The sequence below is a fragment of the Natator depressus genome, chromosome 23 (assembly GCF_965152275.1).
Source record: "Natator depressus isolate rNatDep1 chromosome 23, rNatDep2.hap1, whole genome shotgun sequence".
Classification (NCBI taxonomy): Eukaryota; Metazoa; Chordata; order Testudines; family Cheloniidae; genus Natator; species Natator depressus.
Genome location: NC_134256.1, coordinates 5,488,834 through 5,514,278, shown reverse-complemented (window position 1 = coordinate 5,514,278; position 25,445 = coordinate 5,488,834). Strand labels below are relative to the sequence as shown.

General features: G+C 59.7%; 2 protein-coding genes across 2 annotated transcripts; one reads left to right on the top strand and one right to left on the bottom strand.

The window, feature by feature from the left end:
• The first annotated feature begins 161 nt into the window (after nucleotides 1–161).
• LOC141976786 (adenosine receptor A1-like) lies at nucleotides 162–13,531 on the top strand. The gene is made up of 3 exons (XM_074937949.1): nucleotides 162–204; nucleotides 6,712–6,771; nucleotides 12,269–13,531. Exons 1-3 carry the CDS (start codon nucleotides 162–164, stop codon nucleotides 13,417–13,419), a joined length of 1,254 nt encoding a protein of 417 aa, XP_074794050.1. The 3' UTR covers nucleotides 13,420–13,531.
• A 6,317-nt stretch (nucleotides 13,532–19,848) lies between these two features.
• SNRPD2 (small nuclear ribonucleoprotein D2 polypeptide) lies at nucleotides 19,849–24,167 on the bottom strand. Its single transcript, XM_074937873.1, has 3 exons — nucleotides 24,058–24,167; nucleotides 21,313–21,492; nucleotides 19,849–20,784 (listed from the first exon to the last, which is right to left on the bottom strand). Coding segments are annotated over exons 1-3 (357 nt in total). The 5' UTR covers nucleotides 24,060–24,167; the 3' UTR covers nucleotides 19,849–20,609.
• Nucleotides 24,168–25,445: the final 1,278 nt, after the last annotated feature.

The window sequence follows — 25,445 nt, the reverse complement described above, 5'->3', positions numbered from 1 at the left end:
GGGGAGGGGCGGGGGGAATAGGCTCCCTACCCCCGCCCCCCCCACCTTTCCCGGGCGGGCCGCGAGCTCCCGGGAGCGGGGCGGGGCGCGAGGACGAGCCGGGCCCGGGTTCCAAGGCGGGGGAGGGGCGGGCGGGAAGCGAGGAGGGGGCGGGGCCCGCGATGACAGAGGGGGCGGGGCTCGTGCGGAGTGGGCGGAGCGTGGGTGGGCAAAGGCTGAGGCTGGGGCTGGGGCTGGGGCCTGGACGTGGGGGCAGGAGGGGGGGTGGGGCCGGGACGGGGAGCAGGAGAGGGGGTTGGGGCAGAGTCTGGGGGGCAGGGCTGGAGAGGGGGATGGGGCAGAGGCTCGGGACAGGAGAGGGAATTGGGACAGAGGCTGGGGGGCAGGAGGGGCCAGGACGGGGGGCAGGAGAGGGGGTTGGGGCAGAGTCTGGGGGGCAGGGCAGGAGAGGGGGATGGGGCAGAAGCTCGGGACAGGAGAGGGAATTGGGACAGAGGCTGGGGGGCAGGAGGGGCCAGGACGGGGGGCAGGAGAGGGGGTTGGGGTAGAGTCTGGGGGGCAGGGCTGGAGAGGGGGATGGGGCAGAAGCTCGGGACAGGAGAGGGAATTGGGACAGAGGCTGGGAGGCAGGAGGGGGGCTGGGGCCAGGACGGGGGGCAGGAGAGGGGGTTGGGGTAGAGTCTGGGGGGCAGGGCAGGAGAGGGGGATGGGGCAGAGGCTCGGGACAGGAGAGGGAATTGGGACAGAGGCTGGGGGGCAGGAGGGGGGCTGGGGCCGGGACGGGGAGCAGGAGAGGGGGTTGGGGTAGAGTCTGGGGGGCAGGGCAGGAGAGGGGGATGGGGCAGAGGCTCGGGACAGGAGAGGGAATTGGGACAGAGGCTGGGGGGCAGGAGAGGGAGCTGGAGCTGTTGCATGAGGCAGGCATAGCTCTTTTCTTGCCCCCACAAGGAGCCAAGAGGGGTTTTGGGGTTGGGGGGATAGGAAGCGTTCAGCTGCTCAGGGCACTTCCGCTCCCCTCTCCTTCCTTGCAACACCAGGCGTGATGTGCGGGTTGACTAACCCCATGAGCTGCAGGAAAAGCAGCTGGGCGGGGTGGGGGGAGAATTGATATGGGGCTTTGGGGGGATGTAATTAATTGCTGGGCTGGGGGGAGGACAGATGTGGGGCTGGGGGAACGACAACACAAAACTAATTTGTTGGAATTTGGGGCTGTGGGGAGAAGCTGGAAGCTCCCCGCCGTCAGGCAGCTGCCCCTGCAGTGGGGCCAGGCTGGCATCACCCGCTGCGTTTCTGGCAGCTGGCAGCACCGGGGGGGGGGGGGGGGGGGAGGTCCAGCGATGGACTGACAGGCCCAAGCACCAGAGATTAGTCTTGAAAAAAATCTTGTGATTTTTTTTTTTGTCTCTGACTCCTGATCTTTGAAGTCGTAGGGCTGGTGGTAGCGTGAGTAAAGTAGGGACCAAACCAAAACATCTGGGGAACATATCAGTTCATGTTGCACTTAAACAGGTTTTTCCCTCCATCTTTGTCCCTGAAACAAACAAAAAAAGCCCCATTTTTGTTCAACCTGAAACTAATTTTTTCAGGTTTTCAGTTTGGGTGTTTCTCCCCCTTACTTGTAAATTAGCTAAAATTGCTAAACGAAACACATCTTTCCATTTCATTTTAAAAAACCATTTCATTTCACAGGGCCGAAACAAACCTTTATTATTCTCTCTGCATCAGTTTGTTTTTCATCAAGCCCCCAGGTGCATCCAAACTGCGCTCCACTTGGTCCAGCCTCAGCGCAGGCGCCTGGACCAGATTCCTTCCAGCCTGTCATTTCTCCGGTTCGCTGCCTTTGACAGGCTGTGTTTGTGGGAGTTTTTTTACCATTTCAGTGAGATCAGTACAAAATAAAGATTTAAAGCGCCTGTGAAACTAGAAATTTCTGAAAGCTCAACCTGAACTGTGGAGTCGGGACCAGCGCCTCTGGGATACGGATATATCTAAAGGAGGGAGGCGGGGAAATAGATTGCAAATTCCTTCTTTCATGCATCTCTGTTGCTGAGGTTGTGGGAAAACACCCAGCTGTGGGAGCTGAGGCTTATCTGGTTTGCAACCTCATGGTTGTTTTTCATGGGGAGAAAAATACATGGCAGTGGGATATGGGGCACTTCAACCAATCCCCTGAACAGCCACAAGAGTTTGGGATGTCCAGACCAGTGGTTCTCAAACTGGGGGTCCCGACCCAAAAGGGGATCACGAGACTATGGGGGGGGGACGGGGTGTCGCAAGAGTGGTGGCCCCTGGCTCTGACGGCAGCGCTTCCACCAGCAGCGGTGCAGAAGTAAGGGTGGCCTGGTGTGGAGAGGGGGTCATCACAGCCTGAAATATTTTCAAAGAGGGACCCAGCAAAAAAAAAGTTTGAGAACCCCTGTCCTAGACCTCCTTTCTGGGGGTCTTACCTTACAAGCCAGATCTGCAGCAGCTGTCAATGAGGCCAGATCCCCAGCGGGTGTAAGCAGGTGTTGCGCCATCAAAATTGGATCACCTTTTCATTATGTGTTTGTACAGGGCCTAGCACAACGGGGCCTCAACCCCCAATCTGGCACCTCTAGGGGCTAGCGCAGTACAAACAGCAACCAGAAGAGTTATTTTTAAACACCCTTTGGAAATGTCCCCTACTCCAATGTATATGATTTTTATTAAGTACATACATATTTAGTAACGGGAGGCATTAAGAACTCAGTCGGAGGTTTCTCAGAACTGAAAAGAGCTGGCAGGAGAAAAGGAACAACAGCTGCCCGATACTGAGCTCATCCAGGCCAGTGTAAATCCGGAGTAACGCCACTGAAGCCACGGGAGCTACAAGCAGCATGAGGATCGGCTCAGGAGCCGGGCCCGAATCTCTGGTTCACCCCCACCCCACGCACTTGCTCCCAAGCCTGTTCATTTAGCCTGTGTACTCAGGGCCGGAGTTTTCCGTTGACGCCGCTTAAACATTTTAGAGCTGATGAGGTTTAATGAGGCATCTCCTTGATAAAAGCGGCTAACAATGGCCTTGATCAAAGAGAGATTGGAAAATTGCTCACCAGCCATGCACCCAGTAAGAGGGCTATGGGAGGCTTTGCCAGAGTAAACAGTTGGCTCTGTCTTGAAAAAAAAAAAAGCCATTTGCTGATTTTTCCTGTCTGCGGATCAATGGGATTCATGCCATTCAAAGCCCTCCTTTCTGCCCAAGAAATAGGCACCAGTTTAACTAGCATTTTAAAACCAGTTACTGAACTGGTGCAAACTCTTATATCAGCTGAGGGGACAGACGCACTAATCCTCTGGATACCTTAGACTCTTGCCTGGTTCTTCAGAGTGTCTTAGCACCTCACAATCTGTGGTGTGTTTCTCCTCACCAATCCGCTTGTGAGGTAGGGTCCTGCACAGATGGGGAAACTGAGGCACAGACAGGCTAAGTGATTCACCCAGGAAATCTGCAGCATGGCAGGGAACTGACCCTCGCTAGCATCCCACGTCTCCATCCTCCTGCTCTGGCAAGGCCAGTTTAGCTCAAGATGGGAGGTTGCATCAGGTGAACTAAACAGGTGGCTTCAGGGTGCATGCTTTGGTGACTGCATCGTGGCTAATGTGGCGTACCTTCCTAAATGTGTAAGCATGACTCAGCAAGCCCAGATAAATCCCGTTCCCCTCATTACCCTGCCCTGCTAACACGAGTACAAACAGTCACAGTTCAGGGCACCTGCACCTGTACTCCCCCTCCAGCAAGCGCACCCCCCACTCTAGACCCCCAGCTTCCCAGCTGTCACCTCTCCTGGGTGGAGACCCGTGTTTCTCTCTCTCCTCCCGGCTGCACAGCGCCCTGCCCAACCTGTGAGTTCTCCAGGCCCACCTGCCTAACGCAGCCTGCTTTACTGGTCTACACAGAGACGGTAACCAGCGCAATTGCCCCAGTGAGGACCACCCAGCCCTTTCTAAACAAGCACATTGATTCCTAAGGTAAAAGCGTTACGGAGAAAACATATTAAAACCCATCAACGGACCTACCCACATGCTGATAGGCTTACCAGAGATTTCCTTCCCCCCCTCCTGCCCTGACACCACCAATGGCTCTGGCCGGTGATCAAGGCTTCCACTCCAAATAAGCCCCCTCATGAGTAACTCGGTGACTCCTTTCCACCCTTCGGCTTTGAATAATCCTCACGGCACAGGGGATCAGCAGACAAAAGGTGTGTCCCCCGCACCGGGCAATGCTTCATGTGCCGAGTCCTTAGATAGGGGTTTGCAACCCCTCCTGCCACCAAGTTCCACTTCACTTCCCAGAAGAGCATTCCTCTCTGCCGCATTGTCCCTTGAAGCTTGTAATGCTTTCCAGACACTGCGCGAATCCCTTGTTCCTCCTAAAGCAGAGGTGGGCAAACTATGGCCAGCGGGCCACATCCGGCCCATGGGACTATCCTGGCCGGGGAGGCTAGTCCCCAACCCCTCCCTCGCTGTGCCGCCTCCCGGCTCCGGGCGGTGTGGCTGCGAGCTCCTGCTGCTCTGAGCAGCATGGTAAGGGGGCGGGGTTGGATAAGGGGTAGGTGGTCCCAGGGGGCAGTCAGGGGACAGAGAGCAGGGGACGGTTGGATGGGGCAGAGGTTTTGGGGTGGGGGGGCGGTCAGGGGACGGGGGGGTTGGATAGGGCGTGGGAGTCCCAGGGGGGCTGTCAGGGGGTGCGGAGGTGGATAGGGGGTGGGGCAGTCTGGGGACAGGGGAGCAGGGGGGGTTGAATGGGGGGTGGGGTCCTGGGGGGGGCTGTCAGGGGGTGGGGGGGTAGTCAGGGGACGGGGGGGTTGGATGGGGATGGGGTCCCGGGGGAGGTGGTTTGGGGCGGGGCGTCCTGAGAGGGGGTAGTCAGGGGACAAGGAGCGGGGGGGGGTTGGATGGGTTAGGGTTCTGAGGGGGTCAGTCAGAGGGTGGGAAGTGGGAGGGGGTGGATGGGGGCAGGGGCCAGGCTGTTTGGGGAGGCACAGCCTTCCCTACCCAGCCCTCCATACAGTTTCGCACCCCATTGTGGCCCTCGGGCCAAAAAGTTTGGCCACCCCTCTCCTAAAGACTTTCCATGCGATCCCACTATACACATTTGCATTTGTATCTGACGAACCCCTAAAATATGTAACTGGGTAAGAACGTAACATAAGAACGGCCATACTGGGTCAGACCAAAGGTCCATCTAGCCCAGTATCCTGTCTTCCGACAGTGGCCAATGCCAGGTGCCCCAGAGGGAATGAACAGAACAGGTCATCATCAATGATCCATCCCCTGTCGCCCCTTCCCAGCTTCTGGCAAACAGGGTTAGGGACACCGTCTCTGTCCATCTTGACTAACAGCCATTGATGGACCTTTCCTCCATGAACTTATCTAGTTCTTTTTTGAACCCTGTTATGGTCTTGGCCTTCACAACATCCTCTGGCAAGGAGTTCCACAGGTTGACTGTGCATTGTGTGAAGAAATACTTCCTTCTGTTGGTTTTAAATCTGCTGCCTATTAATTTCATTTGATGACCCCTGGTTCTTGTGTTAGAAGGAGAAGGAGTAAATAACACTTCCTTATCTACCCTCTCCACACCAGTCATGATTTTATAGACCTCTATCATGTCCCCTCTTTTAAAAATCATTCAATATGGTTTGTCCAGGAAATTGCCCTAATGGTCCCAAACCCCACAAAGTGCTGGGTACACATTAGGAAATTACCTCATATTATTTTCCCCAGTGGTAAGATCCCCACTCTTTCTCCTAGGGTGGATGCACCCTATGTGTGTGGACACTCTCCATCAGTTTCAATCTGGTTTTCATCAGTGTTGCCTGGTAAGTGAAGTTGAGCCTACGCAGGGAAATTGTCCTGGTTTAATTTAAGGTGTGATCTAGCTAAACCGGAGCACAAGGCAATGCGGAGGGTCTTATTTCAGTACAAGGCCCGGTCTACACTAGTTTGACCAGCCAAGTGTTCTCTCTCTTGCATCTGTCCACGTTTGATTTTGAGTCTTGCTGATAAAAGTGGCCCCAGTGTAGCTGGGAATCGAGCGCACCCTCCTGAGCCCTGGTTCAGCTGCAAGCTCCACTGCCCTCCCCCTGGGGAGGGAGTTCTGTCCCCTCCCCAGATTGCAGCCAGATCTCCTCAGGGTCCAGCCCCTCATGGAGGACAGTGGCCCTGGGAGAAAAAGAAGTGACAAAGGGGAGGAAACAATGGAGGAAACTGTAGGGTGGAGGGGAGAATGCCCCGTCACCCCTGGTAACCCCCTGCCCCTAAATTCCATGGCTGGAGGGGGGGCTGTAGCCACACTTCCTGTGTGTCACACCTTTATTCAGGGGGTCACCTGCTCCAAGGACTTTGCTCCCCCATATGACCCTGATGAAGAGCATCTTTGAACTCTGTTGGATGCTGAATCAATAGGAATCAAGGGGGAGGGGTAACGTCCTTGGCCCCCCTGCCCAGCCCAGCAGCCTCTGTCTGTTTCCCTTCAGCGCCACCAACAAACATCCCCTCCTCCTTCGTCCACCCAGTTCCCTCTCCCGCTGTGGAAAGCACCTGCCTTGATAGGCGCAGCTGCTTATCAGATCCAATCCTTGCAAACACCTGGTGTGTGAGGCTGCGGCGGACCGAGCTGTGCTGGGCTCTGATGGGCCAGGGATGGCTGGCTGCTGGCATGACGGGGCTTGGGGACATGCCGGCCACCAGCTGACCGCACGAGAGCCCTTTGGACAGATGGGAGCAGAGATGGATATGCAGCCTCGACAGGTGAGTCCTTCGCCTTTGCCACTGCGGCTCATGGCTGTAACATACATCCATAGAGTTTGTGGCAAGACGGGGCAATCTGCTGGCCCCGTTTGGTCTCCTGTGTACCCCAGGCTATTACATTTACCCAGCTACCCCTGTACTCAGCCCAGTAACTTGGGTTATGCAAAAACATCCCAAGAGGCAAAACCGTTGTGCCCCGCAGGCAGACAGCGGGAGAGACCGGGGTTCTCCCCAATGTCCTTGCCCTGGGATGGGACTGATGAGGAGAGATCTGCCCAGATGCCCCATGTTGCAGAGGAAATCAAAACCATCTTCCCACGCCTTGGCTGTGATCAATAACCTGCTTGTGACTTGGCTTTCCTGCTCCTCACTGGAAACAGCCCCGCAAGTCTCCAGAGCACTCCGGCTGCTGAGCCAGATTCTGAGCCCTGTTCCCGCGGTCTCCGGTGGAGTTACTCCTCTAAGTGACCAGAGGGGTGGGGGGAGGGAGTCAGGCCAAGTTCACCCAGCGGGGCAGGCACAGAACCCAGGCATCCTGAGTCTCCAGCCAGTGCTTCACCCACTAGTGTGCCAACCCCACTTTTAAAAGGGGGTTTATACCAAGCTAGAGTGATTCACGCTACCGTTAAAAAAAAAATCACCCAGGAGCCGAAGCATTTTGTGGACGGCCTTTCAGATCTCCGAAAGGCTGGGGGCCTATTCTGATCTGTTGCAGGGCAGTAACAACAAGACTGCCACCTCAAACGGCACAAACCCGTGCGTCGGGTCCTCCAAAGCCTGACGGCGTCTTAAAAAAATGCAATATTATTATTTTAAAATGGATTTGTGGGCTTCGCTCTGCAAACACAGGGGCTGGAAACAGGTGTTATTTTTACAATTGACACTGAGAGCCTCTGGCCGCCCCTGGATTCCAGCAGCTGGGGCTTTCAGGGAAACCCCGAATATCCCAAGACGTGCAATGACTGTGTCACAGCAGCAACACAAAGTCAATGGATTCACTCTGAGCTTACGCTGAGATTGGCAGCAGAATCTGGCTCTCTCTAGAGCTCTGCTTATCCGCTAGATGGTCCCCCACCTTGTGTCCTGGTTGATACCCCGTACATGATCTAGCAGGGCTTTGCACAGGTGCAAATGACTGTAGAAATGGCAAGACGACAGAGGACTGGGCCCGCTAGGCACACTAAACACCATTGCCCCTTTCTGTCCCGAGTGGCTAGCCAAAGTCCAGGGCCCTGGGGACATTCCAGAGAGGAGGAGACATTGATGGAGTCTGGTATTTTCTTTGACGCAACCCCCAGAATGTATGAAGTCCTGTGGCTCTGAATACAGATGACACGAAGACCAAAAGGAGCAGTCTCTTAGCTTACAGCCCCCCACCCCACCGCCCCCCCGAGCCTCTTTAGCCAACCCCAGACTTCTCCGAGTCTTTTTCCAGGCCCACGCTGCACATACAGTCTCCTGCTTGGCTTTCTTGCCTCTCACCTCTCCATCCTTGTCTGCTCTCCATGATCTCGCTTCACCCACCCCCACTGGGTCACAATGCCTGGCTGAACCCTCTGCCCACATGGGGCTAGTTTCTATGAGGCTTGCGTGGGCCCCTTGACTGTCTCTGACATAGAGGATTCATTCCCGCATCAGTTTGCTCTTAACCCATGGTGAGGTTTCACTCGGCTCATAGCAGTAATAACTCCCAGTTCTTATCACTGGATCTCAAAGTGCTTAACAAATGGGGAAACTGAGGCACAGACCAGGGAAGACCAAAGTCACCTGTCAGGCCAGTGGCAGAGCCAGAAATAAAAACCACATCTCCTGAGCCCCAGCCCAGTGCTCTATCCGCTAGGCCTAGATGATCTCATCACAGAGGTGAAAGAAAAAGATGGAAAGCATATAGCAGTGTTGAAATTTACCTGACTGGGAGGGACACCTGCTTCCTTAGGCTCTATGCTGTTGATAACTAGAGGGATGCAAATTGCAGGAGCTGCCAGTCCCCTTCATTGGGCTTAAATTCACCCTCAAATTTAAGAAGTGTCTGCTTCTGCCCAGTATAATCCCAGGCTCTTTGGGCCACATGTGGCCCTGGGAAATGTTCAGAACAGAACCCCAGAGGTCTTGGGAGGGAGGGGGTGTTAGGTGTCTTATCTGCAAGGATATGGGCCTGGGCTCTAGATTCTAAAGCCAGCAGGGCCCTTCAGGATTAGCCACCCTCATCTCCTGCACATCCCAGGCCAGAAACGCCACCCTGACCAGAGCTGGTGGCGGAGTCAAAGCTGTTCCTTGGATATGGCAAATGGGGGTGACTGCTCCAAGCCCCACACTTTGGGGGGGGGGGGGGGTGCGCCTCAGGCCAGTGCGATTGGCTGGTGCCGGAAACCCTGAGCGCACGGGGCTGCAGCCAGAACCCTGGGCATGGGCGACAGCTGAGACCCGGCTGCACAGGACTGGCAGCCAGGACCCTGGGCGCATGGGGCGGCAGCCAGAGCTCGGGGCACGTGGGGCCATCAGCCGGCACCCTGGGCATAGGGCTGGCAGCTGGGAGCCCGGGGGTGCTGCAGCCCCCCCCCTCCAGTAGTTCCTGCACCTATGGCAGGGGCTGACTTGTCCTGGGCCCCACACCCCCTTAGGGACGGCCCTGGCCAGAGCAGAGCTTGGAGGGAAGAGACTCAGGTCTTGTCTGCACACAAATGTTCTGTTCTTGCTACGTGCTTAAAGCAAGTATCCGCCTGCTTAAAGATTAGGTCTGTTTGGGGGGCTGGGCCAAGCGGCCTGCTAGGTTCGGCTGAGAACTGTCAACCAAGGCTTTAGCCTGCCTCCCTCACCCTTGGCAAGGGGGCTGTGACATACAAGATACAATCCAGATTAGCGAGTAGCTGTGTCACCCCTGCCCTCTAACCTGGGTGCCCTTTACCTTGCTTTGCTGCTATACCCTCCAGCCTAGATTGCTCACAAAGAACCTCCAGTGTGCAAGTCACTCCCAGCTATGTCTGTGCTTCTGCTGTTGTCACACCCTGGCTCTTACCAGCCCTGGTTAATTTGCTGGGTGACCCCTACACACTCCCAGCATTAGATTTTCCCACAGAAATGTCTGTCCTGTACTGCCTAGTCCTCCCCTGGACAATGCAAATTATACAAAGTCTGTTGTTGCTTTAATAGAGATAATAGGCACGCAACTTGCCACCCCAAATGAAGTTGCCCAGACACTTCAGTTCAAACACATGGGATTAGACCAAACAGAGAAACAAGTTTATTAACTACAAAGAGAGGTTTGAAGTGAGAACAAGTAATGAGGTATAAAAGCCAGAAACCATTACAAGAAAAGTAAAGGTAAAATGCAACCAATGCTTAATTTAACAAACTGCTAAATTCAACTGACTAAACTTCTTAGGTCAGGACCCCTTCTCACCAGAATGCTTCTTATTGCTTCAGATGCCATGAATGCAAAGAGCAGGGGGGGGGGGGAGAGGGGGTGTCAGTGACCCTCTTAAAAAGCCTTTCCAGCTGAGATTCAGGAGAGAAAGCATCTATTAGGAAGGATGTTCCCTGCTGCTTTTTCCTCACCTGTTTAAGAGCCCTTTCTTCCCCTTCCTGCTTGATTACTTTGTTTATTGCTTAAATGCAAACTAAGCAGAGCCAATATTCCTTTGATCTGGAAAAAGGGGTAAACAGGGAGGTGGCAAAATTTGCAGAGGATACAAAATGACTCAAGTTAGTTAAGTCCAAAGCAGACCACAAAGAGTTACAAAGGGACCTCACAAAACTGGGTGACTGGGCAACAAAATGGCAGATGCATCAGTCAATTCAGGGGGTCTTTCAGGGCAGCCCCGGGGAATCTCTAGCTTCCTTAGGAGTTCAACCAGCCAAAAAGACAGAAAATATTCCTGTGGCTTTGTTTGATTTCCTTCCTTCAGCTTCCAAGCTCACAGATGGAGCTTCCTGGCACATAGCAATTCTTAAGTGCTGGAAAGGGCCAGTAACCAACCCTTTGTATTGCAATGATCCTTGATGGCCTGTAGCAGGGCATGACTCACCAGTGCAGTGCCTCCCGCTGGTCATCCTGGGAATTAGCTCTCCAGCTTTCAGAGCACTCTCTGCAGGCCAGTGTCCTGCTTGCCTCAGGCCTCCGTGTGCCTCCCAGAGCCCAGTGCCCCTTCCCTAAGGGTTCTGCCCTCTGCAGACCCCCCACAGTCTCTGGGTTCCCCCACCCCAGGGAACCCCCACCCTGCCTCAGCAGCTACTGCCAGTCCTCATCTAGCTCACGCACACTGGGGCAGACTGCAGTCTGTACCACTCATCATCAGCAAGGAGGGTTTGGACCTGCTGCCTTTGCCTAACCTTGGGCTGCCCCTCTGCAACCCCAGTACTTGCTTTAGGCCTTCAGCAAGGCCTGCAGGAAGGGGGTTTTCCAGCCTGGAGCTCCCCAACTCCTCTGGCCTTTCCCCAGCCCTGCTTCACTCTGGGTACACTGGTAAGCTAGCCAGGCCCATCTCTGTCCACAGCTAGCGAGAGAAACTGCCTGAGCACCTGGCTCATAGCCTGTTATAAGGCCAGCTGTGGCCTGATTGGGGCGTGGCCCCAGCTGTGGCTGCCTTCCCCATCAGCCTAGCCTTTGGCTCCCCCAGGGCAGTCCTGTCCGTCCTGCCGCCCCCCCGGGGCTGTTTTAACCCCATCTGACCACCCTGCTCCATGGCCCATCTGCTTTAGACAGTCCCTCTGGAAGGGAAGGCGGGGTGTGGGGTGGGAGACGATTCCGGTGGCTGTGTTCGCAAGTTCAGAGAGAACGTTTTCAAAGTTGTAAAGCAAACTGGAGATATTTTCTTACAGCATGGCATATGGGCATTGCACGTGGGATTAATGCCTTAATCCGCCCCCCTGCCTTGCACACCAGGAATCTGCCCCCCCCCCCCAACTTGCCTTGTGCTTTCACCTGGGTCCAACCTCTCTCTGGGCCAGAGATTCCAAGGCCAGGAGGGGCCATTGGGACCATCTAGGCTGACCCGCTGGATGACTCAGGCCAAAGGATGGCGCTGGATTAATTCCCGGTTGAGCCAGAACAGGTCTTGTTGAAAAACAGCCCGCCTTGATTGAGAAAAGTGCCAGGGACGGAGAATCCACCCCAGCCCTCAGTGAACTGCTCCCTCCCTGGTAATGGAAGTAGCGGCCGTATAAGATACGACACTGGATGTATGGAAATACCGAGCGTGTGCGGGCATGTGGCACTAACACGAGGCGGGGAGATACATCCCGTGTCCCTCTGATTCCAACAGAACAGGGCCAGGTCCCCATGTCTTAGCCCTCAGGAGCAGGGGAATTGGGCATTCTCGGGGGCTCTCCCCCCGATCGCAGGGGCCCACCAGATCCTCCGGTCTGACCTGCAGATCCCAAGCCAGTGACCCCCTCCCAGCTTCCCCCTCACCAAATCGAAGAGCAGAATTCGACCCCCGTAGCCCAACCCCCCGTAGCGGGTTGGCCATATGCTGAGCTCTGGTTTCCCTCCGTGCAGCCGCGCTGGTGGAGTGTGGAGACGGGGGAGCACTGACGGCCCAGCGAGGCACCTGGATTAACATGGCCAGAGCCCCACCTGCCACCAACGCCTTCCCCAACTCGTCCTTCCCGCCCACCGCCCCCACGCCCTGCCCGGGGGCGTCGAACAGGAGCTTGCCCGGCCTGGACGTGCCCTACTTCCTGACGGAGACCATCACAGCGGTGCTGTCCGTCGCGGGCAACCTCTTCATTTGCACTGTCATCCTGCGGGACAGGAAGCTGCGCGCCGTGGTGACCAACCACTTCCTGGTCTCGCTGGCCGCGGCCGACATCCTGGTGGGGGCCGTGGCCATCCCCTGCGCCCAGATGGCGGACGCGGGGCTGCCGCGGGGCCGGCCGACTCTGTGCTTGCTGATGCTCTGCACCCTGCTGATCTTCACACAGGCCTCGGTCTTCGGCCTGCTGGCCATTGCAGTGGAGCGGTACATCTCCATCCTCAAGCCCTTCCAGTACCCATCCCTCATGAGCCCCCAGAACTCGCTCCTGGTCATCCTGAGCAGCTGGGTGCTGGCCACCTTCATTGGGACGCTGCCCCTCATGGGCTGGCATAAACCCTTCCCGCCCGACGGCCAGTGCAAATTCAACGCCTTCATCGAGGACACCTTCGAGGTCTATTTCAAGTTCGTGGCCTGCATGCTGGTGCCGCTGGCCATCATGCTGGTCCTCTACGGCCGTATCTTCCTGGAGGCCAAGCGGCAGATCCGCAAGGTGGCCGAGAGGGAGGTGGAGGTGAGCCGGCAGGCCCGGCGCCGCCGCGTCCTGCACAAGGAGCTGCGGCTGGCCACCTCGCTCTTCATCGTCCTCTTCTGCTTCGCCTTCTGCTGGCTGCCCCTCCATGTCATCAACACCCTCCAGCTCGTCTGCCCCGGCTGCCCCATCCCCAGCCCGCTGGTGCTGGCGACCATAGTCCTGTCCCACGCCAACTCCGTCATCAACCCCGTGGTGTACGTCTTCCGCATGCGCTCCTTCCGCCAGGCCTTCACGGCCACCTTCCCCTGCACATGGCACCCCCTGCCCGCCTCCACCCCAAGCAAGTTCTCCGCCTCCGGACTCACGCCATCCAACAGGCTGGAGCTGGCCAGCCACAACAGCCCCCTACCAGGGAAGTGACGTGCGTTGGTGGCCCACGGGATTGGCCCCCCTGGGACTCCCGAAGCCTCTTTCATACCTAGAGGGTCACCGCTGAGCTAAGACTGTCACTGCTCCCTAGGGGGAGTAGGACCCCCCCAACCCTGCGGCCCCCCGGGCTAGGGACAGCACAGATGGGAGAAGAACCCAGGAGTCCTGGCTCCCAGTCCCCTCACTTTAACCCACTAGACCAGCGGTTCTCAAACTGTGGATCATGACCCATGCCTTGGATGGGGTCGCCAGGGCTGGCTTACACTTGCTGGGGCCCGGGGCCGAAGCCAAAGCCCAAGGGCTGCAGAACGCAGGTTGCAGGCCCCCTGCCTGGGGCTAAAGCCCTTGAGCTTTTGCTTTGGCCCCCTGGGGCAGGTGGGCTCGGGCGGGCTCAGCCTTCGGTCCCCTCTCCCGGGGTCATGAAGTAATTTTTGTTGTCAGAAGGGGGTCGCGGTGCAATGAAGTTTGAGAACCCCGACACTAGACCACGGGTGGCAGGTATAAGAGGCCAGGGGGGCTAAGCCTCCCCTAAACAGGACACAGTGCCCCTCCCTCTGGAGGCGCGCCGGCCCACCCCCTTTGGAGTGCTGCCCCCGAAAGGGCTCCCATGCTCCGCCCTGAGGCCCCGCCCCCACTCAGCCTCTTCCCCCGTGGCCCCGCCCATGTTGCTCCTCTTCCCGCCCCCACTCAGCCTCTTCCCCCCAAGGTCCCGCCCTCGCTCCGCTCTTCCCCCAAGGATCCTCCACCCCGGGGTGGAGGGTCCTCGGGGGAGGGGGCCAAGCAGGAGCAGGGCCTGGGGTGGAGCCTCAGGGGGAGGAGGCCGAGCGGGGGTGGGCCTCGGGGCGCAGCAGGGGGCAGGGTCATGATCCGGTCACCCTCCCCACACTTTTAGGGAGTATCCTATGCTCATGCCCAGCCTCCCCAAACGTGGGAGTCACACGCTGCCCATGCACTAGACCTCACTCGCCGCTCAAAGCCAGGGCTAGAACCCAGGCGTCCTGGCTCCCAGCCCCCCTGCTCTAACCCACTAGACCCCACCCCCCTCCCAGAGCTGGGAACAGAACCCAGGAGTCCTAACTCCCAGCCCCCCGCAGCTCTAACCCCTGAACCGCTGTCCCAGAGACAGCCACATACATTTTGCAAAGCCCACGCCCTGTAGCGATGCCCCCCCCCACCCTCCAGGTTTCTTCTTTCCTTCTGGGTTTGGATGGGGTTGGTTCCCCAAAGCGGTGGCCACCCCCATCCCCACCCCACACCCTTGGGCCAGCGCAGGAGAACCCAAGAGGGAACTGGCCCAGCCTGTGTCCTTGGCCCCCGGCGGGAGAAAAGCAGCGAGGGAAGCACCAGCGCCAGGCCATCTGGGTTTGCCAGGTGATGCAGGCGAGGCCGAGGGGCCGGGGGGTGGAATTTCTCCTCTCAGGGCTCCAGCAAGCAGCTATCTGCAGCTAGGTTGGTTCAGCCTTTCAGCTCTCCTCTGTGCCAGCCCGGCGGGACCCTCGGGCCAGGCAGCGGCTCCAGCCTGTTCCTGGATCATCTCATTAAAGGCATCTCCCTGCTGAATTCACTGCTGCTCTGTCCTTCAGGGGGTTGTGGGGAGGGGACGGTATGGGGCATGGGGCAGTGCCGGGCTGTGCGTGTGAATGCGCCCACGCGTGGGGCGGTGCTGGGCTGTGTATTCATTTTGGTGCACCAGGGACGCCCCCTCACCCCACCCCATAGCATGCCTGCAGTGCTGCTGTTTCCCACCAGGGGGCGCTGTGGCACCACAGCTGTATTAGGCACAGCTGACCCCAGTGGCAGAGACCCCTGGACCCACAGACCCCCATCCGCACAGCTTGGGGGGGGCTGGCCAGGCTGTTGGGACCCAGTTGTCTCCCCCCCCAGATCTGGGTGGATACCAGAGTTCGGGGAGGGGAGCCTAGTCCCAGATCCCAGCCTGGCAGCCCCATCCGTGCCAGCGTTGTGCCCCCCAGATCCTCTGGCGTGGGCTCCCCACAGGCGTCGGGCTGGATCCTGCTAGGGGCAGCCTGGAGCCCTGCAGACGAGCACTCAGGGGTCTGGCTTCCACCCATGCCAGGCCCTGCTCCGCAGCCTCTCCTAGCGAGGGCGCTTCGTGGGGCGGCCCAGGCCCCCTCCTGTGGCCGTGGGAGGGGCTGGATTGTCGGGGAGAGGGCTGAGATGGACGGGCAGAGGGAGGAATGGGGTGGGGAGGGGAACACCACGGGCTGGGGGGAAGGAAGAGATGGGGGCGGTAGAGCGGGTGGGGGGAGAGACAAAGGAAGGTGCAGAGCTGCAGTTGGGGGGAGGGGAGGGGCATATTCACAGGCCTGGCTCGGAGGGGCCGTTGGCAGCCAGTGCAGGCCAGTATCCCCAAACCAGGCAGGGGATGTAGCCAGACCCTGCACCCCGACGGTGCCCAGATCACACCCGGGGCTCCCCGCCCAGCCGGTTCCCCAGCTCCCAGTGGGGGTGGGCAAAGGTCAACCATGGGGCATTGCCAACACCAGCCAGCGGCCAGGTTTGCAGCTCACTGGCACGTGTGCATGGGGTGGAGGGGGGCAGTGGGGAACTCGGCCCCTCCAACAAATCCTGCAGCTCCCTTCTCCTCGCCCCGGGACTGCATGTGATCTGGGCAGTGAGTTTGGCAGAGGCCCAGCTCAGAAGCCCCCTTCCCCCTCACTCCCGGCCAGTCCCCAGGCAGTGGACAGCACATCTGTGCATGGGTGGAGAGCCAGACTGCTGCAGGCTGGGGCATCACCACAAGCAAATCAGCAGGGGGCGCTCTCCCTCGCAGTCAGGGCAGGCCCCAGTGCAGTGCTGTGGGGTGCTGTGCTCCAGGGAATGGGGCGGGGTGCCCTTCCCTTGAATGGTGGCATTTCACTGCTAGGTGAGTCATTCCTACGTTTGCACCTGGCACACGGACCCTGCTCTGGGACTGGTGCCCCCAGGCAGTCCTACCACACAAATAATAAACCACAGCCATGCCCCCATGCCAGAGGTGGCTGCATCTCAGTGCTAGGTGAGGGAGCCCTGTATAAACAGCTTCCATGCCCCACCCCAAAGGTGGCTGCATCTCAGTGCTAGGTGAGGTATTCCTTATAAATAACTGCCACAACCCCATCCTAGAGGTGGCTGCTTCATGGTGCTGGGTGCAGGTCCATCAAGAGAAATTTAGGTCCCTGGTACACCATGTTGGCTAGGGCCCCACCTCCTCCCAGTTACAGACATTTTGGGAGCCCCTTGTGCTCAGGGAGGCCGGTACAATAGGCCCCCTTTCATCTCATCTTATCAGCCCTGATTGGGTGAGGGATCCCTGTATAAACAGCCTCTGCACCCCGACCCCAGAGGTGGCCGCATCTCAGCCCACCTGGAACAATCCCACCTGTGTTGCAGTTCCCAGGACCTAGCTCTGCCTCTCTGGGCATCTCTGCCACGTGCCGGGGTGAGAGGAAGCAGCTCGAGATGGCGGCTCGGGTTCAGCGCAGGCCGCGGCTTGGATTTCGCCTTGTCAGATGCTTTTCCTTCACCTCCCCCAGTGGCGGCGACAGGAGGGAAGGGGATGATTTGGCCCGGAGGAGGCGCAGTGACAAAGGGCTGGGGTGGCTGAGCCAGCATAGCCTTATCACAATGAGAGTCCGACCCTGGAGCCGGGCCGGAGCTCTGGCTGCGGCGGGGGGGGGAGGGAATCGATCCCTCGCCCGCTGGGATCCTGCAGATGGAACCTGATGGCCCTGCAATGGGGGCCAGTGACCCCCCTCCACCCGCTGCAGCGCTGCATCCCTTCCCCTCTCTGGGTCCCCCCCAGCTGCCTCTTGTGCCAGGATCTGTGGGGAGACAGGCCCAAGGAGGGTGGTCTGGCCAGGCCACCAGGCAGGAATCTAGTCCCCCATCCCCTGGGAGTTAACTGAGTCCAGAATCTTTCAGCAGGGCTGGGAAGTGACCCCCCGCCCCATCCCCAGGGGAAAGAAGGCTCCAGGTCCGACACACCCCAGCTCCCAGGGAGGCGCTGGTGCCCAGCTAGCACCGGACAAGTCCCCAAGGGTGCCAGAAGCCAGGGTGATGACAGAAGTGTGGGCCTGGCTGTTTCCCTGCCCAGGGCTGGGTCCAATCGGGGAGGGTCAGACCTGCCAGGCGCAATGTGGAGCCAGCGTCAGCCAGCACCGGGTGGGGTGGGTCCGGTCTGACATAGACAGCTGCTCTCTCTGCCCCATGTCATGTTGTTGCCCCTTCCCATCACCCCAGGCCCATCTCTCCTTTCCTGAGCCCCTGCCCATCGGGGCTAAGCCCGCCGCCCCAGCTGAGCAAGAGGTGTCCTGCCAAACAGCTCATCTGCCCCCGATCAATAATTCATCCCCCCGGCGGCAGCGGGGGGGGGGCGCATCCTCCTGCCAGCAGTAACCGATCTGGCCCAGCGGCTGCGCGGCGGGAAAGGGGCTGTTCTGTGCGAGAGCAACACAAAGTCACTTTGAGAGCGGAGCAGAGCGCGGGGGCCCCGGGGGGGTCGAGTTTCACTGGCTGAGGAGCAGCTGGGCCCAGGGGTAAGCTCATGCTGAGACAGCGCCGAGGAAGAGATGCCCGCGGATCCAGCAGCACCGACCCACGGCGGCTCCGGGCACAAAGGAAGAGTATGGAGCTGGCTGGCTCAGGGGGGCAGGGAATGGGACCTCTCACCTCTAGCCCAGGGGTCTCAACCTCTCTTTCTGAGGCCCCCCGAACAGGCTATAACAGCTCCCCAGCCCAACTGAGCCCAGCAAGGGGGTGTCAGCACCGCTAGTAGCCGAAGAGCTGTATTTAATGGCGAGCTAGTTACACCCCCCTGCCTAGAACACACAAAGGGAGAATATAGGGACAAAAATAAACCCGGCCCAGGGCTTAAGACGGGTTAATTTTGGTGGACCCCCTGAAACCTGCTTGAGGCCCAGACGCCCAGCTGAGAACCGCTGCTCTATGCGGTGCTGATCCAGCCACAGGGGTAGGGAATGGGACATGAGCCAGCACCCCCAGAGGGGAAAGGCCCCGATCTGGCCCCTGGGGGTGGGGTCTGGCTGGCACAGGGGGTAGGAAATGGGACCATTCCAGATAATTTTCCCATTCAAAGCCTCCCCACCAGGCCAGTAGGGCCCATCAGTTGCTCCCCCAGCTGCCACATGGTGGCCCCCGTAAAGGAGTTGGGAGGTCTCCCTCCCCCCCTCGGAGGGTCAGCTGTTCCCATCCCAACAGACTCTCAGTGGCTGCCCCCAGCCAGCCCAGGAGGCTGCCCCTCCTCCCAACCCTAGCTGGGGCAGGGGGTGTTGACAGCGTAGGGCAAATCAGCCCAGCATGCCGCTGCTGCTCAGTTGACAGAGGCCATCAGGCTCCAGGGCCCTTGAGCCAGTGCCTGGGCCCAACCCTGCATCCAGCCACAGCTTTGTAAGGACACCACAGTCCCCCGCAGCCTGCCCTGCCCACAGGTCGCCCACCCTTGTGGCATCTGGCCCCCTTCGGCTCCTCACACAGAGACCACCTCTGGGGAGGGGAAGAGCCAGAGCTGCAGGGAAGAATGTAGCTCCCCGGGCTCCTGCTGATTCACAACCCACAGAAGCCAAACAGCTTGTTACCCACAAGGGGAAGATGGGAACCAAAGTTTAAAGCATGTGGGTCCCATCCCTGCCCCATCCAACCGCCCCTTTCTGGAGGGGAAGCAGAGGAGTGTGGGTCTAACTCTGGAACACGCCTTCGGCCTCCCAGACTATTTACAGCCAGCAGCGGCCATCCTTTGCCCCAGCCTGGCTCTCATGACACAGTGCCTGCCAGCAGCCTGGCCCCCACGTGGAACTTGCCAGCAAGATTCACCCCATGGCACTGGCCGCACTACCTCCCCACCCCGAAGCAGGCAAGAGCCAGCTGGAGAAATCAAACTGGTTTATTACAAAAGTTCCTGATGCTGCAAGGAGAGGAGCTGCCCTGGAGGCTGGGGCTACAACTTACAAGACCCCGCTCCTGAAACTGCCCCATGGTTGCCCCATGGATGCCAGGAACGGGGGACACAAGGATCCACTAGCTGGAGGATCAGGGCCAGGGGAGCTGTTGACACCAGGGATTTCTGTACTGACGAGCTGTGGGAGTGTACCAGGCATGACTTATCCCCAGCCCAGAGGCTACTTGGTCCCTGTCCCGCTTTACAGCTGAGTAGTAAGGAACGACCCTTCGCACCTCAGCTAGTGCTGCTGGAAATAAGCCAAGGCTGACGCCACCGTGAAGCTGTCTACACTAGGAGCTGAGCAGTGTTTCAAATCACATTCGCTAACTCGTCTTCCCTGGCGCCTCGCTCAGCTGGAAAGCGGGACCCGAACTCAAGTACAACTGCTGCTGGTCTGGCTGGTGTCTGGGGAAGCGAAGGTTCAAGAGGGGCAGCAGTCACGCGCTCCTGGTGCCTCTCTGTGGGGCGTTTGCGGTAGGGTAGCTATGCAGTGCGGAAATTCCCAGGGTAGTCGGCCCCCACCCAAATCAGACAACTACAGCAGACAGCTCCCCTTCAAAAGACACCTTTGAAGAGCTGTTCAGAGACAATTCTGCTGAGAGGTCCCCCCTTCTGTTAGGCTGAGATTCCCAGTGCTTCTCTTTGTACCCAGCTCCCTTAGGAAACCTCAGCGCTCCCCATTCCTGGCAACCAAGCCACAGAGCAGGCCTGTCAGGAGGCCTAAGAGCTAAAGAGCCTCTCACCTCGATGTAGCCTCCCCCAGGGCCAGCCAAGTCTGCAGCACCCAGTGGCGAGGCTGTGAGTGGGCACAGAGATCCTGGGTAAATCCAGAGCAGCGGCGCCGGGACACTGGCTCCTTTCAGCTTTGGGCAGGTGGGTGAGGGGCGTGGGGGGACACCAGCCTGGGACGGGCTTACAGCAGCTGGGGTCTCCTGGCTGGTTCTGCTCCCAGAAACCCCCTTCCAATCAAATGGGAACGTGGGAGCTGGAGGTAGCAACAGGGAGGGCAGGGGGGAGCTGTGCTCAGCCCTCGGCGCTCTGAGGGCTAATAAGGGAGGTACAGGTGGCACCTGGGGAGAGCTCAGCAGAGTTGTTTCTGAACAAGATGGTTTTCACAAGTGATGCAGCCAGCAGCCTTCATCCAGAGGGGCTTGAGGCAGGTTCCCCGCTCAGCCTGGCTCTGGGTCATGCCAGGACGAGGCTGGGACCTTGGGACAGTTCTCTATTTGCCGGCAATGAGGGGGTTCCTCAGCACCACAATGACGGAGTCCCCCCGCAGGAACATCTTGGAGATGTAGCGATCCTTGTTGACGGGCTTCGATTTCTTCTTGCCCTTGCCGCTCTTGGGCACCTCCGTCCACATCTCCTTGACGTTCTCCAGCACCATGTTACAGTGCCTGGAGGGAGAGAGCGGCGGCGGGGAATCAGGGACACAGCAGTGGAGCTGGGAGGAACCGCTGACAACCTAGACCCCATGGCCAGAGAGGAAGCTGCTCACTGCAGCCTGACCTGGCATCCCCTCTGCTAAGCCTGTCGCGCTGAGCTCATTCCTGCTGGAATCAACTACTTAGTGCAGCAGTCGGGTTCTACCAATGAGGTGGTGGGGGAGAAACTGTAGCTCGCTCCATGCTCCCTCCCAGACCTGGAAATACATCCCAGCAGTCCTGCCACTCAGTGCCCCCGCCATGCCACTAACCACTAGGCCACCCTCCCACAGCAGGGAATAGAACCCAGCAACGCCGGCTCCCAGCCCCCCTGCTCTGACCTGTGGACAGCATCCCACCTGCTCTGTACTGCGCAACGGGCGGGGGACCCTTCTGCTCTTGCTGGGGAACGGGACAGACATAAACCGCAGCCCCCTGGGGGCAGGCTGGGAAGGAAGGGCCCCAGCGGTATTTTAAATGTATGGGGGGAGGAAACCGCACCTGTCAAATGCCTTGACACGTCCCAGCAGCTTCTTGTTGTTGCGACAGTTGATCAGTACCTGGGTGTTGTTCTTGACTGACTGGGTGAGGACGGACAGGGGCCCCGTGTTGAACTCCTCCTCCTCCCGCTTCTGCAGCTCCTCGGGGGTCATCTCGCTCTTGGGCTTGTTTAAGAGGCTCCTGCAGGCGCAGAAGGGGAAGACCCGGCATTCATGGAGCCTCTGCCACGCCCTTCTCCTCCTGCTGCCTCATCTGGGGTGTCCTAGCAGGGCGAAGGGCCCATCTCTCGGACTGCCTTGTCCCTGACACCCCACGGCGACACGACACTACCAGCTAGGGGGTTCAGGCCTCGCTTCCCCATAACCCACCTCTAGGTACTTCTACGCAGCAGTAGTGGTGTGATTCCCAGCTCGCCTGGATGTACATGCGATAGGGTCTGCTTGAGCTAGTGTGTCTGTGGTGGATCGGGCTAGCTGTCCCAGTATCTGCCTAGGGCCTCCGACAGGCTTGTTCTTGGTGCAGCTAGGCATTTCGAGCTGAGCCAGCATGTGTACGGCTAGACAAGTGGGAATCACACCTCCCAGCTGCAGTGGAGAGGTAGGCTAAGGCTCGCTCTATATCCTGTAAAGCTGCCCGGCCAGAATGTGTCAATTTAGATGAAATTTCATTTAGAGCAAAATGTACCAAAGTGTTTCCATCAGACCCAGCGCTCTATTTCAACCTGCCCGGAACGTTTGGAGTTTTCCTTTCAAAACCCGCGTTATAAATGATACAAACCAAACAAAGTCCTAGTAAAATGCCTCGATTTCACTCCACCTGAAATTTCAGAAGTTCAGTTTTGCTGCAGCTGGGAATTGGAACATTTCAAAGTGTCAATATTTCCCGCAGAACAGAGATTCCTAGATTGGATCAGCTCTACCGCCACCCTGGGATCTGCCCTGCGGGTGCCACACTGCCCTTCGGCCGGGACCCCTCAACTGTCTCAGGGAGAGCGGGTGGCATGTGTTTCTGCCTAAATGGGGGAGGGGGAGAGAGGCTCTGGGGGGTGGGGGGAACTAGCCCCCTTCCCCATGCTTTCTCATCTTCCAGTCAGGAGTGATGTTAATCAAACCTCCCCTTTGTTACCCCAACTCTCCCTTTCCAGGATCCCCAGCAACATCTCTTCTGAGGGCAGGGCAGGAAATCTGCCATCCTACCCCAGAGCCCGGGCAGGGAGACCTCTGGGCCAATGCCTCCCTACGGAGGGGAGATGAACACGCGATCAGGGAACCTTCCCCGACCTGATCCCCAGGACAAGGTGGAGGAGGCTTCCCCCATCACTACCATCAGACGGGTGGGAGGATTAGGGCTCAGTGGGCCCAGGCGCTCAATCCCCTCGCCCTTCGGGTCCTGGGGAATGCATGGCGTCTGCTCCGTTTCCCTCCATCTTCCCCGCCCCCGCCAGGCCCCCTCACCTCTACCCCTCTAACCCCCCCCGCAGCTGCCACCTCACTTCCGCTGCCCCTCCCCACCAGCCTCTGCCCCACTCCCCCCGTCTACCCCCTCCCTTCCCCTGCTCCCAGCCTCTACCCCACTCCCCCCCAGCCCCTGCCCCCTCCCCTCCCCCCAGCCTCTGCCCCGCTCCCCCCAGCCCCTGCCCCCTCCCTTCCCCTCCCCCCAGCCTCTGCCTCCTCCCTTCCCCTGCCCCCAGCCTCTACCCCACTCCCCCCAGCCCCTGCCCCCTCCCTTCCCCTGCCCCCAGCCCCTGCCCCACTCCCCCCAGCCCCTGCCCCCTCCCTTCCCCTGCCCCCAGCCTCTGCCCCACTCCCCCCAGCCCCTGCCCCCTCCCTGCCCCACTCCCCCCAGCCCCTGCCCCCTCTCTTCCCCTGCCCCCAGCCCCTGCCCCACTCCCCCCAGCCCCTGCCCCCAGCCTCTGCCCCACTCCCCCCAGCCCCTGCCCCCTCCCTTCCCCTGCCCCCAGCCCCTGCCCCCTCCCTTCCCCTGCCCCCAGCCTCTGCCCCACTCCCCCCAGCCCCTGCCCTCTCCCTTCCCCTGCCCCACTCCCCCCAGCCCCTGCCCCTGCCCCCTCCCTGCCCCACTCCCCCCAGCCCCTGCCCCCTCTCTTCCCCTGCCCCCAGCCCCTGCCCCACTCCCCCCAGCCCCTGCCCCCTCCCTTCCCCTGCCCCCAGCCTCTGCCCCACTCCCCCCATTCCCTGCCCTCTCCCTTCCCCTGCCCCCAGCCTCTGCCCCACTCCCCCCAGCCCCTGCCCCTGCCCCCTCCCTGCCCCACTCCCCCCAGCCCCTGCCCCCTCTCTTCCCCTGCCCCCAGCCCCTGCCCCACTCCCCCCAGCCCCTGCCCCCTCCCTTCCCCTGCCCCCAGCCTCTGCCCCACTCCCCCAGCCCCTGCCCTCTCCCTGCCCCACTCCCCCCAGCCCCTGCCCCCTCTCTTCCCCTGCCCCCAGCCCCTGCCCCACTCCCCCCAGCCCCTGCCCCCTCCCTTCCCCTGCCCCCAGCCTCTGCCCCACTCCCCCCAGCCCCTGCCCCCTCCCTGCCCCACTCCCCCCAGCCCCTGCCCCCTCTCTTCCCCTGCCCCCAGCCTCTGCCCCACTCCCCCCTGCCCCTGCCCCCAGCCTCTGCCCCACTCCCCCCAGCCCCTGCCCCCTCCCTTCCCCTGCCCCCAGCCTCTGCCCCACTCCCCCCAGCCCCTGCCCCCTCCCTTCCCCTGCCCCTGCCCCTGCCCCTGCCCCGCTCCTCTGCCCTCCTCACATGACGCCGCCGCTCCCGCTCTCACACACACGCCGCCGAGAATCTCGCGCCGCTGCCGCTGCCGGGACTTTCCGCTTCCGGGTCACGGGTGCGAAAGGGGGACGGCGCGCGTGCGCACTTACCCAGCCTGGAGTGGGGGGGGTGGGGAGCGGCGCCTCCGAGGCCGCACTTCCGGCTTCCGAGCAGCCGCGCGCCTCCCGCTACGAGGCGGCCGGAGGGTCCAGAGAGCGCGGAGCGCGAAGGGCCCGCTGCCCACCCTGGGGCTCCGCCCGGCTGCAAGCCGGGGAGGGCGGGGCCAGACTCAATCGGGGCGGGGCCAGACCCCCCAGGGGGCGGGGCCTCAACCCAAGGGGCGGAGTTTGCAGCTGGGACAAAGAGACCCAGGCTGGCCCCAGCAAGGGGGGGGGCGAGGGGGCAGCCCCGGGACCCCGGCTGCCCCTGCAAAGCGACGGGGTCTGAGCCAGCTGGTACCGCGCCCGAGGAAGAGCCTGGGGGTCCCCCCGACACCCCGCCGGACACCCGGGCCAACGTGGGGAACCGGGGGGAGTGGGGTGGACCCTGGACGGCACGTATCACGACGCCGCTCTGTCGAGCCACGGCGCGGCCCCGTCCCCGCCAGGAGAGAGGAGCCCAGGCGAAGGTGCAGAGAAGGGCACCACAGGGGGTTAGGGGGCTGGAACGGCTGCCCTATGGGGAGAGATTAATGAGACGGGGCCTGTTGAGCTTGGAAAGGAGACGGCTAACGGGGGGGGACATCGCGGAGGTCTGTACCGTCATGCCTGGGGTGGAGAACGTGACTCGGGAAGGGTTATTTACTCCTCGTAACACAAGAATTAGGGGGTCACCCAATGAAATTAATAGGCAGCAGGTTGAAACCAAACAGAAGGAAGTATTTCTTCACACAACGCACAGTCAACCTGTGGAACTCCTTGCCAGGGGATGCGGTGAAGGCCAAAAGTATAACAGGGTTCAAAAAAGAACTCAGTAAGTTCCTGGAGGACAGGTCCATCGATGGCTATTAGTCAGGATGCTCAGGGACACAATCCCATGCTCTGGGTGTCCCTAAAACTCTGACTGCCAGAAGCTGGGAGTGGACGACAGGGGATGGATCACTCGATAATTGCCCTGCTCTGGTCATTAACTCTGAAGCATCTGGCACCGGCCACTGAGGGAAGACAGGATACTGGGCTAGAGGGACCTTTGGTCTGACCTAATATGGCCGTTCTCATGTTCTTATGTAACCAGTGACTTGAAAATAAATTAAACTGGGAAAATTGAGTAGTCAGTGTCAGGCGATGGGTACCATGGGGGACGATTTGAGGGGACTGGTGGCACCTAGTGCTAACCTGCAAGGCAAAGCCAGGGCTGGCCTAGGGGAAGGCTGAATA